General features: G+C 37.7%; 1 protein-coding gene across 1 annotated transcript in view; it reads right to left on the bottom strand.

The window, feature by feature from the left end:
* LOC144082435 (AF4/FMR2 family member 2-like) overlaps window positions 1-12,907 on the bottom strand; it is a 128,671-nt gene that overhangs the window by 42,765 nt on the left and 72,999 nt on the right. The window contains exons 6-9 of the mRNA XM_077609603.1: window positions 12,218-12,304; window positions 9,952-9,988; window positions 7,508-7,568; window positions 4,999-5,053 (exon numbers count right to left, since the gene is read on the bottom strand). Coding sequence (XP_077465729.1) covers window positions 4,999-5,053; window positions 7,508-7,568; window positions 9,952-9,988; window positions 12,218-12,304 — 240 coding nt within the window. The remainder of the gene's footprint in view (window positions 1-4,998; window positions 5,054-7,507; window positions 7,569-9,951; window positions 9,989-12,217; window positions 12,305-12,907) is intronic.

Raw genomic sequence — 12,907 nt, 5'->3', positions numbered from 1 at the left:
ATACAAATGAAAAAGGTTCTTTGCACACTGGAGATACATTCACGCACTTCCGCATTGCAACGAAGAAGAAGGTAGATGCTGGGTGAGCTGAGGTCTCACAGCGCCAGGCGGCGGAAAGAAGTACTACTCCGAAAAAGGGGCGAAATACAAAATTGGACTTGCGAACATTTTTGGACTTAAACGCAATTTGCAGACATGTTCGTATGTACCGTTGTTCGTAAGTTGAATGTTCGTAAGTAGGGGAGCGTCTGTATATGTGTGTATATGTGTGTATATACATGTATATATATGTATATCAATACATGTATATATATATACATACACACATATACATATACATATACATATATATATATATATATATATATATATATATGTATATCAATACATGTATATATATATACATACACACATATATATATATATATATATATATATATATATATATATATATATATATATATATGACATAGTCCTAGAAAGATAGCAGTTTTTATCATTTTGCATAGGGCAGATTTAACGTGGCCTTTCCCCGAGTTGGGGGCCTTTTTACCAGCTGCAATTGAACTTTTATAGAAAGCCAGAGCTTTTTAGTGTGACCTTGCTCTGACCAAGGTGATCTGTCATCACAGAGAGAAATGTGCAGGCAGCAAGAGACAAAGGACATTCGTGCAGTGGTAATTGGGTTGGTGTTTTTCTTTCAGCTTTTAAAGTCGCCAGGATGGTCTCTTCTTCTCCTCTTTTTCTCTCTCTCGTTTTTTTTTCGCTCCTCTTTCCGCCGCTCCTTCTTTCAATTCCCTGCCCTCCTTCGTGTCTTTGCTCAGTGCAAAAACATATTCATCATACTCCTCTGCTGCCCTCACAGTGCCGCGCCGCAGAATACTAATGACAGTGTGTCTGTGCGTGAGAGGCTGCCAACATTTGCACAACACACACACACATCTGTGTATTTGATTATGAATGTATGTGTGAGTTGTGTTTTACTTGGGGCTATAAAAGCTTGATAATATAGCATGCACTCATTTGCTATAAGCCTATTAAGTGCATGCACACAAAAATGCCATTGGATTCATGTCAGCTTCTCTCTCTCTCCTTGCGTTTCGGCATCCCTCGCTCTCTTCATCTCCTCCTGTCTACTCCGTTATCAGTATGTCTGCTCCGTCTTTGTCTCTCCAGTTGCCTCGTTTTACTTTCCATTCTGTTTATTCTTTCCATATCCATCTTACACTGACATACTAAAGGCTGAAAGTAATCGTTCCAGAACTTTGGAGATATTCACTTTATTTTTCAGGGTGAGCCAGGGAATGATTTGCATATACCTGTAATGTTTTGGGGTTATATACGAGGTATACGGTTAAATACGCAAGTGAAAATGCAAAGTGTAAGGAAATATATCAAGCGCCTGTAGATCATAAAATGAAGTTGGGATTAATATCTTCAGAGCAATATGGTCTGACTCATCTTTATACCTGCAAAGTATGCCACTCCCTGAACTTGCAACTAATGACTTTTCCCCCTAAAATTAATCTATGAATCAGGAAAATAACAGCATGTCTAAATTTACATCCTTTCATTCTTTAAAAATTGGGCAATAATTAAAATGTACATATATGCCCCAAAATAGGAGAAACACAAAGATAATGAGCCTGCTTCATTGTGAAGAAGCAGAAAATCCAAGGATTTGCCCAGTTTAAAGTCAAACAATAGTCCCTTTTCACTAATAAATTCACAGAAATGCTTTTACACTGTGCATAAATTGTGCATACATGTCAGATTAATAACGCATGCACATCTATTTTCTCCGCACCACTGTGCCTATGTAGGTAATCAGAATTCATTCTAAAAGAAGCTCATGATCATAAATCTGCACAAACCACATCTCTACTTCTCTATAAATGAGCATTTATTTTATACATCACAGCCAATGAATTATGGTTGTCAAACATAAGAGATATTCATAATGTTCTTTTTCCGCTTTTTTTTAAAGATAAAAGGTTGGTATTGGCAGAAAGCTTGATAACACCAGAAACTGACAACATAGACATTAATCATTAAAGTTGTTGAATGATGGAATAATTGTTTTTCAATTTATTGTCAACGAACATTTTCATGCACAAATAATGATTTTTTTTAACCCTTATGTAGGAACTCACTCAACTCATTGACTGGCGTTGATGGTGCTAGAAGTCCAATCCAATTTGACGTGAATGAGCAAATGAAGAAATGTTCATGAGCCCCTCACGGTCAAAATGTATTGCTGAATTTCACATCCAATGCCGTCAATGGCACCAAAACATGAAGATTCTCAGTTAGTCTACCCGGTTTAAAAAATTGAGAAGAATTGGACATTTATCGCCATCAGTGGCATGCAATGTGTCAAGTACGTTGAATAAAAAAAATCGTATTAATTTAATTTTGATTTAAATTGTATTGGTTAAAGGGGGAATGATAATTAAAAATACTAATACAATAACAATTAATAATTATATAACAATAATTGCATGGCCTGGTGGACGAGTGGGGTAGGCTGGTTGAACACGCTAAATCACATGTGTCAAAGTGGCGGCCCGGGGGCCAAATCTGGCCCGCCGCAGCATTTTGTGTGGCCCGGGAAAGTAAATCATGAGTGCCGACTTTCTGTTTTAGGATCAAATTAAAATGAAGAGTATAGATGTATATTACATTTCCTGATTTTCCCCCTTTTAAATCAATAATTGTAATTTTTTAATATTTTTTTCTGTGTTTTTCGTTCAAAAATATTTTTTTCTAAAATCTAAAAATATATTTTAAAAAAGCTAAAATAAACATTATTTTAGATCTATAAAAAAAATGGAATATTCAGGGATTTTAATCCATTTATTAAAAAAAAATCTAAATATTATATCTAAAATGGTCCGGCCCACATGAAATCGAGTTGACGTTAACGCGGCCCGCGAACCAACCCGAGTCTGACACCCCTGCTCTAAATAAAACTCCAGACTACTGAGGGACGTGTGGTAACCTCAGTCTCAGTCTGCAGCAGGTCCCCACCTTGTGCACTTCCTGAGAGTGGCTCCAGTTTCTTACCTAGGTCTACAATGTCTTGTGTCTTGTGTCTGTCTTGCTACTGCCACCAAGTAATTTCCAGAATACGCGATGAAATAAAGTTGTAATCTAATCTAAATTGCCTTTATGTATGAGTGTGGGGGTGAATGGTTATCCAATTGGTGCGTGTCCCCCGCCTGGTGCCTGCAATCGGCTGGGATATGCTATGAAAAGTGTTAACCACCTCGCTCCCTCAAAAGTTTTTTTATTTTAATTACCTAAAATAGTCACATTAAAGGTGTCAACGTGTGAATAGCTTTAAACTGCACTAAACTGAAACGGTTAATGGACCTCGACCTTTACCACTCACCAATATAACAAATGTGCTAAAATGTAGAGGAAAAACTTGGAGCAAGACTGCATAAGTACACTAAAGCCCCACTGTAATCAAGAGTGTACGCTATAGATGAGGTGATTATGGTCTCCACTTACCACAATTCTGTAATTAAGGGATCTACTTTCAGCATGATTGTACAAACTAAAGCCACCAAATATAACCTGCCTACATTTATAATTACAATCTCGACGAGCCCGTAATTAGTCAAAATTATAATCTCGACCACCCTGTAATTATTCAATCAGAAGGACAGTTAAAAAAAAGAATGTAAGGAATTGGTCAATTTTCATTAGTATTTCATGGACTCTTTGATTAGCACTGATATGAGTGGGGCGCGACCATGGTCGGACCCCCACTGGTATCATGAGCCCACACAGATTCTGATTAGTGGAAAGCAAGCTTTAATGCCAGTTCCCGTCCATGCTCACTTCTTTTTGTGCTGCAGCAGGTTCATTTGTAATCAGCGTGATGAATGAAATGGTACATTTGAGTAACTCAATCTTTGAATGTTTGGGAGTCCTAAACTAAAAATAAGATTTATTGTGCTAACGAAGCCGACAAAAGGTCACAGGAGAATATACAGAGCATCACAAAGGAGAACATTGAAGTAATTATTAGGATGTTTTTTCTAATGTTCTTATTTGTACATTGTTGACTTAAATCAGTATTTTACACTGCATTTTGAATCTTGTTTCATATGTAAATATACTATAATGCATTTTAAGACAACTGCAAATTGAAAGGACTAAATGTAAAAATATCAGTTCAAATAAAAGTGTTAGGACACACTTTCATTTGATTTATATGTGGACTTAAGGGTGAACCTTTAAATCTCATTGTACTTGTATAATGACAATAAAGGCATTTAATTCAATTCATGATAAATTAGAGTATAGGTGACAAACTGAAGGCTCTGTGCCAGATCTGGCCCTCCATGTCATTCTGTGTAGGCCGCAAAAGTAAAGCCCGTGCATCCAGTTTATAAAATTCTGAGAATATGGTTGTATTCTATAGTTCATATGATGTTGTAATGGACCCATATACTGCCAGCCCAGGTATAGTATTCACAGGCTAGTTGCTTTGGTAGTTAGTAAAATTTAACAGACAAAGGATTATCAGGCTCAAAAAAGGATTCGTCCAAGAAGGCTCTAAATCCCTTTTAAGGTGCTTGGCATTTTTCCAGTAATTCCCATTAACTCATTGGCTGCTATTTATGTCGATAGACTTTAAATCCATTTTGACTGGCATTAAGATATTTTGAGCAAGACCCCTTGTTGAACACCAGTGACCCTTTGATGCAGAGGAAAAAAATCCTGGGGCCTTTTGACGCAAAGCTAATACCTGTAAATGTTAATGAACTAAAAGCTGATGGTAGAGGTATGCATGGTTCAACTGATGACAGAAGAAACGAAATTAAAATTAATTGTGGATGAATGATTTCAGTTGAATACTTTCAGTTACACTAATTAACCAGATGTTGGGACTGATGCACAAATCAGTCCAAAGTAGTGGTTATAATTGAATGAAAGACAATTGATGGCGAGCCAAGGATAGACTACAATCTGGCAGCAACTCACCTGTTGCTCAGTTTCTTCCTCATCGCTGCTGATTTTTAGATCATCCTCCAGCATTCTGCACAGAAACAAAAATGTGTTTTACGTATTGCAGGCCTAACCTCAACCCCAGCTTGGATGTGCTTTAACACAACACAATGTTAACTGCCATTTCCTTTACACTGCTGTCTTGGCTAATTGATGAACTACGTAGCCTAAGTACCACTGGCTTATGTTGGGGAATGAAGGAAAAGATGGTGGATGAGGCATAGCGGTGCAAAAAAAAAAAATCCCAACAATAACCAGATGTTCAATTGGTAGAGGGAAGCCACGTTGTTTTTTCACCTGGAAACATTTTGTGTTGACAAGTGCTGACCTGCTGCCAAGATGTCTTCGGTAAAAAGACCGTAGACCCAGAAAAGAGCCCACTGAGACAGAATTCAACTTCTAATCACTAAAATTTGTTTTCACCCTCCATTTGCAGAAAAATAAATATACGGTATTTACGATATAAACACAACATGTACTTAAGCTTGTGTATTAGATGACCTCCCTGGTAGCAAATTATTCTGTATTTATGTGCTGTGCATTGGCAAGTTCCCATGTTTTATTGCTTTATATAAACCATCCACGCATGCTACTGTTATTTTAAGATAGCACTGCTATTGTTATGACAGGAGAATCCCCTAAAGGGATTTTTACTGCCTTCCCGAACTGCTCTCTTCACTGCTCTCACCACTAAAAAACACTCCCGAGTGTTGTGGTGTTTTCAGATGGGACCGTGCGAGTCGTGAATGAGTGAAGCCCAATGAGAAAAGCTTCACAGATAAGGGCGCAGTGCTGCACATTGGCGATGATAGATATATTGGGATGAATGAAAAATGGAGCCATACTTTATTTCATAAAAAGGCACAGATGGGTTGCGTGAGATAGGGAGGTAAGATGGAGATGATAATGACAGGGGAAGTGGAGGGCAAGGCCCCAAGGGGGTGAACACTGGTAGAAATTGGAAACAGACAAAATAAAATAAAAAGCCAGCGGATTGACAACATGTAGAAAGTGCATTTAATCTTCAAGTGTAGTTGCTGAATGGGTGTTAAGTGTAGTTCAAAAGTAAAAGGAAACTCAAACCATCATTATTACATCGTAGTTAAAGTGGCCATGAAATACGACAGCAAGTGGCTTTAAAATGGACCCAACTCCATCCGAAAAAGGTTTAATAATAAAATTACATTCTAATTCGTCTCTTTCTCAATTGCCTTGCGAGGCGGGCGACACCCCAGCCAATCGCAGGGCACAAGGAGACAAACAACCATTCACACTCACATTCATACCTAGGGGCAATTTAGAGTGTCCAATCAGCCTACCATGCATGTCTGTGGAATGTGGGAGGAAACTGGCGTACCCGGAGAAAACCCACACAGGCCCAGAGAGAACATGCAAACTCCACACAGGTGGGCAGACCTGGATTTGAACCCAGGACCCCAGAGATGTGAGGCCGACACGCTAACCACTCATCCGCCAGGCCGCCCCTGGGGCAGTCATTTTAATTTTTTAATCAATGAATGAAATTATGTGCATTGACTTTGTTTATCACTAAAATAAGATCTGAATAACATATATGTAGTCCTCAATGAATGAAAGTTTAAGGACCTCCAAAATCTGAGATTTATTGTTATTTCCTTTTGGATAAATAAACATTTTTAAGCACAAAAAAGAAGATAATTATAATATTTTTTTTAAATTGTTTTTTTTAATTTTTAGTCAAGTCAAACCCTGCAAACCAGGAAGGAAAACCCATTCGAAAAAACAAACAAACCTTGAGAAGGGACCACAGAACGGTTTAAACTGTTTAATGTATTAAAATGACAATGGTAAATCTTTTTCAAGACTATTGCAATTACGTTTGTTAGAGTCTGTAATATATTCTTAATAAAGTTTCATTGTACATTGTTTAGTGCGTTGGGAAACGTTGCCAATGAATCCCTCACCAGTAGTTGCGTATAAAATAAAATGGATGTGTTAGCAATGCGCTGACTTTGCAGGCTTGCAATGTTACATTCTAATAGTAGAGAGTGCCAATTCTTCTGCTTTTCCACTTTAATACATGCACGCAATCTGAAGCTTAATAAATGAACAGATTGTATTTCTGCTTCAAAGCAGAGTCGGAAATATTCTTTTCGGTGGATTTAGCGTAACATTAATTTTGTAAAATTAAATCATTATGCCTGTGTGGCAGATTTACAAGCAGGGATTCTTGCCTTGCCACGAATCTGTGTTGCTATGTGAGTGAAGTGAAATGTGGGCTGCCGTCAGAGATGTTGCAACATGCCCCTGGCTCACGTTAAATTAATGTAGCTGCACTTTTCCGCTCTGATCCACGTAATCTTTTTCTTTCTTTCTCCCCTCACTCTCCTACCAGCACTGAATTTCTTCTAGGAGTCAAACTTAATTTGACCTTGTGGCAAACATAACATTGGTTCAGAAATTTGCCGTTTGTGCATACATAGGTTTGAAAGAGCGATATACTTACGATTTTTGTGGTGCACTCGGTGGCTTCACAGCTGGCTTGCTTGCTGACACTGTACATCTCTCTGTAACATAAAAATATTTTAGTTATTGCATGTTTTTTTCCATGCATCTCAAAATACATAACCTTAGTTTTAACTTAGTATACAGAAAAAGCAAAATGGTAAAGGATATGTTCTAATGTTTATCACCAGCAATTTTATTCAATAAACATAATGATTTTAACAGAATAATCCACCATCTTGCCATTTCATTTCCTCAGTGTATTTATTCTCTTGACTTGCTTTTCTTTATTGCGTAATTTCTCCCTCTTCCTGGATATTGCTTTTGCCAGCTTCTTTTACTCCCTCAGGTTACAAGAAACCATTTCCTTTGCTGACTGTGGCATCCACATGAGTCAATTCCCTACTTTCCTCCCTTTGAGACATTTTTTGTTGTGATTCACAGATCCAAACATGCAGTTTAGTGTATCAGATCTTAGTTCTAAATGAATCTTTGATATAGACAAGAGTGTCTTGACAGGTGACATATAAATCACATATCAATCTTGTTTCTGTAGTCCACCCTTAACAGTTGTATCATTGTATTTTAAGTGTAGTATTGTAGAGCTGCACTGCATCATACTGACAGATCTTTTCTCCAGTATGATGTAGTGTAGTCCCTACACAAAATGCCACATAAAATAGATATTGTTCAAAAAATATGTGTTTGAAACAGAACAACACTTACTTTATGATACACTCCTTGTATTGATTCTTTTCAGGATTTTCAGTTTCACTTTCAAATTCAATTCCTTTACTTTAAAACTTCAATAGCCTTTAAAATGTAAATGTGCTGTTAATTATGGCAACATCCCTCTCTGAATATGTCACATTTATTTGTTATTACCTTAAGAAGATAAGCAAATAATGTTAAGATTTTATTTTGGTGGCACTGCTGCACTGTAAAAAAACTGAAAATACAATATAGTTAAGGTAAAATACTGGTTGCTTGAATCTTACCGTTACAAAATGGGAAAACTGTACAATGTTGTCATGTCTGTGTCTTGCGCTGAGTGTTCTAGTATTTTCCAGCACCTGGGTAGGCTGAATGAGACACACCTGCTGTGCATTAGGAGCACTCAGTGTTTGAGGACTTCTTTCACTATTGCCTCACCTACCAATGTGTGCGTCCTATCTTTTCTCTGAGTTCTTTCACCAACTTATGGTTGTTTTTATTGTTACCTTTTTGCATTGTGTGTCCATAGTTTTCTCCCTGACTCGGTTGTGCTGATTTAGTTGTACTTTGTAACCCATGTAGATATTGTGATTTCATACTACAGTAATCCCTCGCCATTTCGCGGTTCAACTTTCGCGGCTTCACTACATGGCAGATTTTTTTCTGGGGAATTTTTTTTAAAAATTATTTATCTATTAATATAATTTGTAAGTTCATAAAAATGTGAAAATCCACAGTGAAACTTGCAAGCGGAAGCAACTCCCCTGTCTTCTGCTTGCTACTAAGACTCATCACTGAAGAATTTTTTTTTCTTTAAATAGGGGTGACCCTACTTCGCAGTTTTTCGATTATTGCGGGCATGTCTGGTCCACATTAACCGCGATATTCGAGGGATTACTTTATTGAAATTTTCTGAATGGTCTCATATTCTCCTAGGTTTACTCGGCGAGTCGGTCATGCTGTTTTTTGTTGTGCCCTTTTACTGGTGTTTTTCTTTTTTGGGTGCTCTCTTTTTTCATTAAATATGTACTGTGCACTTGATTGCATTCTGAGTCTGTTTTGGGATCCTACTCCAAGGGCAACAACTCAAAATTTTATAGTAGATTTAAAATAAAAAATAAAGAAAACAAAACTGGAAATAATCACAGTAACGTCTTACCACGTAAATTAAATGTACCCAGTCTTAATGGTGATTACATATAATTTTTTCTCTCATTTTCCCCATTCTCTAGTCTAGATGAAAACCCACACCATTGTCTTGGCAGTCAAACGTGCTAACCACTGAGCTACTGCATTAGTAGAAGGTTAGGTAACCTTGACTATCTAAGATAGCAGAGAAACGCACTGGGAGCTGAAGTTATTGGCTTTAGCAGCATTTGATGGCCAAAGTGACAAATTTCAAACTATCAAACTCTAATTGGAGAAAGGGTAAAGGGCGTAATGGGACGTCAGCACCACCCGACTGGTTATACATATTTACTTTTTATGATCATTTGATATAAGACAACAAAAACCAAACTGTCATATTAGATAAATAGATTCTTATGGTAGCTTGTTATTAATTTGACAATGAACGATTCATGGTTTCCCTATTTTTTTCTTGGCACCTACAGCTGCCAGTATGTTACCATGTTTTTTTTCATTTATTTACAGTGCGTCTTTGCACATTATCCATAGTGAATGTTGATCACCCTGCAGTCAGTAGGGTGGTTTTAACATTGGAAAACTTACTATGAGTGTTGTAGCTCGAGGTCACATGCTGGGACTCCTAGAATAAAAGAAAATAGGGATGAAGCAAAGCGGAATGTGTTCATTGAATGAACCGTCAAAGATCATTATTGATCACACAGGGTTAGTTAGATTGATTTCAGTCCACACATTTCGGTCTTCATCTTCCATCCATTTGGTCATATTGTAATTGCAATTGAAGTGACTTTTGCTATTTAACCGCAAAATCCCTCATGTGGTAAAACATGTCCGCTATAATTTACACAAACCCACCGCAGACTTAGCCCTGTGGCTTTGTCATGGTAAGCATGAGGTCTCGTATTCAATAGGTCGATGCCGGTGCTTCTCAAGGTTGGAATTTCATCAAAAGATTTTATTTTACAAAGAGAGGCAAGCTCTTCCAGTCAACACTGTTGAGTGTTTCAAAGATAAAGTTGTAAGAACACACCTGAATATATTGCATTTAGAAACTGCAAATGGCTCATTAAATAAGATAAAGATCCTTGGATTGTTTCAGTAATTTTAGTATAACTGGAGGATAAAAAATGAGCATTCACAGTACAGTTTAAATGAATTGGATGTCTATCATAGTCAATGGCGGGCAATGAGTTAAGAATTTAGAAACATTGCTGACCTAAAATTGATCAAAATCCTCTCTTTTAGCCTCTATATTATTTGTGTATTGTTTTTAATATTTTTTTAAGAAAAAAAGTATTTATTTGGTTTCATCTTTTTTTTTCTTTCGTCTTCAGTACCGCGCATCCTAATAAGGGTTGCAGGGTTTTGCCGGAGCCACTGACAATACATTTATTCAGTCATTCATTTTCTTAACTGCTTACTATGAAGACCCGAATAATAGTAGGTACTGGAATAATAGTAGGGAGTGGAAAATTCCAAATGAATTAATAATAGTAGGCACCGGAATAATAGTACGCAGTGGAAAATTCCAAAAATAATGAATATTAGTAGGCACGAGATAATTAGTGTCTAAACAGATTCGATGCATCGAACTCTACCAGTGGCAATTGCACGTTCTTACTAGTACTACATACCTGTCAACTTATACGTTTTTCCCGTATTTTATACGTTTTTTGATCATTTCAAATTGTGTACGCCGTATAACAACTTTTGTACGGATCTCGTTTTACGCATTTCGGCTCTAATCCGGATCGTCTCGGTCACTGGTAGCAGACGAAAACGTCATCGTCAACTGCTAATATTGTCATGCTTTAAGCATGATATGCGCACACGCATTCCCCTTTCACACGAAACAGGAAATGATTAAATCATTTCCTGTTTCGTTATTTAAGCAGCTATGAGTCATAGCGCTTGGGTCCGAATACATTCACGGTCGCGTCACGACAACGCGGCGCGACCATAACACTTTTACCTGCACCCTATGTGAGTAAATATGTGCCGTGTTGCATTTGTACGGTTTTCTATTGCTTAATACGGGGAATTCCAATCATTAATACGGGGAGGAATTGGCCCAGGTTGACAGGTATGGTACTAGTACGTTAGTAAAAACAGCACGTGTGCTTTACACGTAGAAAGTTAATGACATAGAACAATGTTGCTGCTGCACGGACTTAATTGAGGCAAAAATTAATAATCGTAGGCACCCAAATAAGAATTGTCGGCTTGCGAAAATTTGAGTTGAAAAAATAATCGTAGGCATACGATTATTCGGGTCTTCATAGTATCCTCACAAGGGCCGCTAGGGGTACTGGAGCCTATCCCAGCTGACTTCAGGCCAGAGGCGGGGGACCCCCAGAATCGTTGGCCATCCGATCGCAGGGCACAAGGAGACAAACAACCATCACACTCACACTCATACTTAGGGACCATTTGTCCAACCGAACTACCATGCATGTTTATGGAATGTAGGAGGAAACCAGAGTACCCGGAGATAACCCATGCTAGCCCGGGGAGAACATGCAAACTCCACACAGGAAGGTCTGGACCTGGAATTGCGGCCTCGATTCCAGAACTGGGAAGACGACACTCTAAGCACCGGCCTGCTGGGCCGCCAATCTTTAATTTATCATCAGAAAAAATGTGCAAAGTTTAGCACAGTTTTTCCAATGCACATATAAAACTAAAATCTAAAATCCATTGTAATAAAACCAAATAGACAACTAAAAGCAATAAATAATCAGGGATGAGTTGACTAGGAAAGTAATCGTTTATGGCATCGCTACGGTGTGGTTTGCACTTCTATTTCCATCAGTTTCGTTTTTACTTGCAGTATTTTAAAAGCAATACTGACCTTGCTTGGAATGGGAAACTTGGTTTGATCAGCTTTTCCTGGAGTGTGAATGGCTGTAAGAGGGGGTGGCCAGGAGTGAGTCATCTCCTTTATTTAAAACACAGACATGAACACATTAAAATGGAAATTTGACAAATATAGATCCTCATTTGGATTTGTGGATCAAACAGAAGAAATGTTTATAACAGTAGTAATGGTAAAAAAAAATGTCACAGCAGTTCACCAATTCTGTCCTCTTATTTGCTGTACTAGCATCCAGCTCAGTTTTTTTGTTGATCAGTGGAGTGTATTGTAACTCACATTTTAAAGTGAGAAGTGTATTGGGACTTGGCAGCACACTCAGGGATCTAAGCATGAACTAAGTGCAGTGTTCAGTATCCAAAAGAAAAGCTGACTCCAGTTGGTTGCTTTAAAAGCTAAATACGTCCTCTGCAGAAGCAGCAATGTGATTAAGTTACCAATCACACAGTCGCTCAGTTCAATTCCAGCCTCAAAGTGTGGAAGTTTCAATTAACAGAATAAACATCTGATACCTGAGAGTGTAAGTGTGTGTTTGTGTTTGTTCCGTAACACTACTCAATCTGCAAAGCACAACAGTGTAAACGTTTGATACCTTTGTTAAAAAAATGTTTGCTCACAGAGCAAATGTATCTTTATCCGATTTGTTGTACAATGTTTCTATACTCATGA

This window comes from Stigmatopora argus, chromosome 9 (assembly GCF_051989625.1).
Source record: "Stigmatopora argus isolate UIUO_Sarg chromosome 9, RoL_Sarg_1.0, whole genome shotgun sequence".
NCBI lineage: Eukaryota > Metazoa > Chordata > Actinopteri > Syngnathiformes > Syngnathidae > Stigmatopora > Stigmatopora argus.
This window is presented reverse-complemented; position numbering and strand designations above follow the sequence as displayed.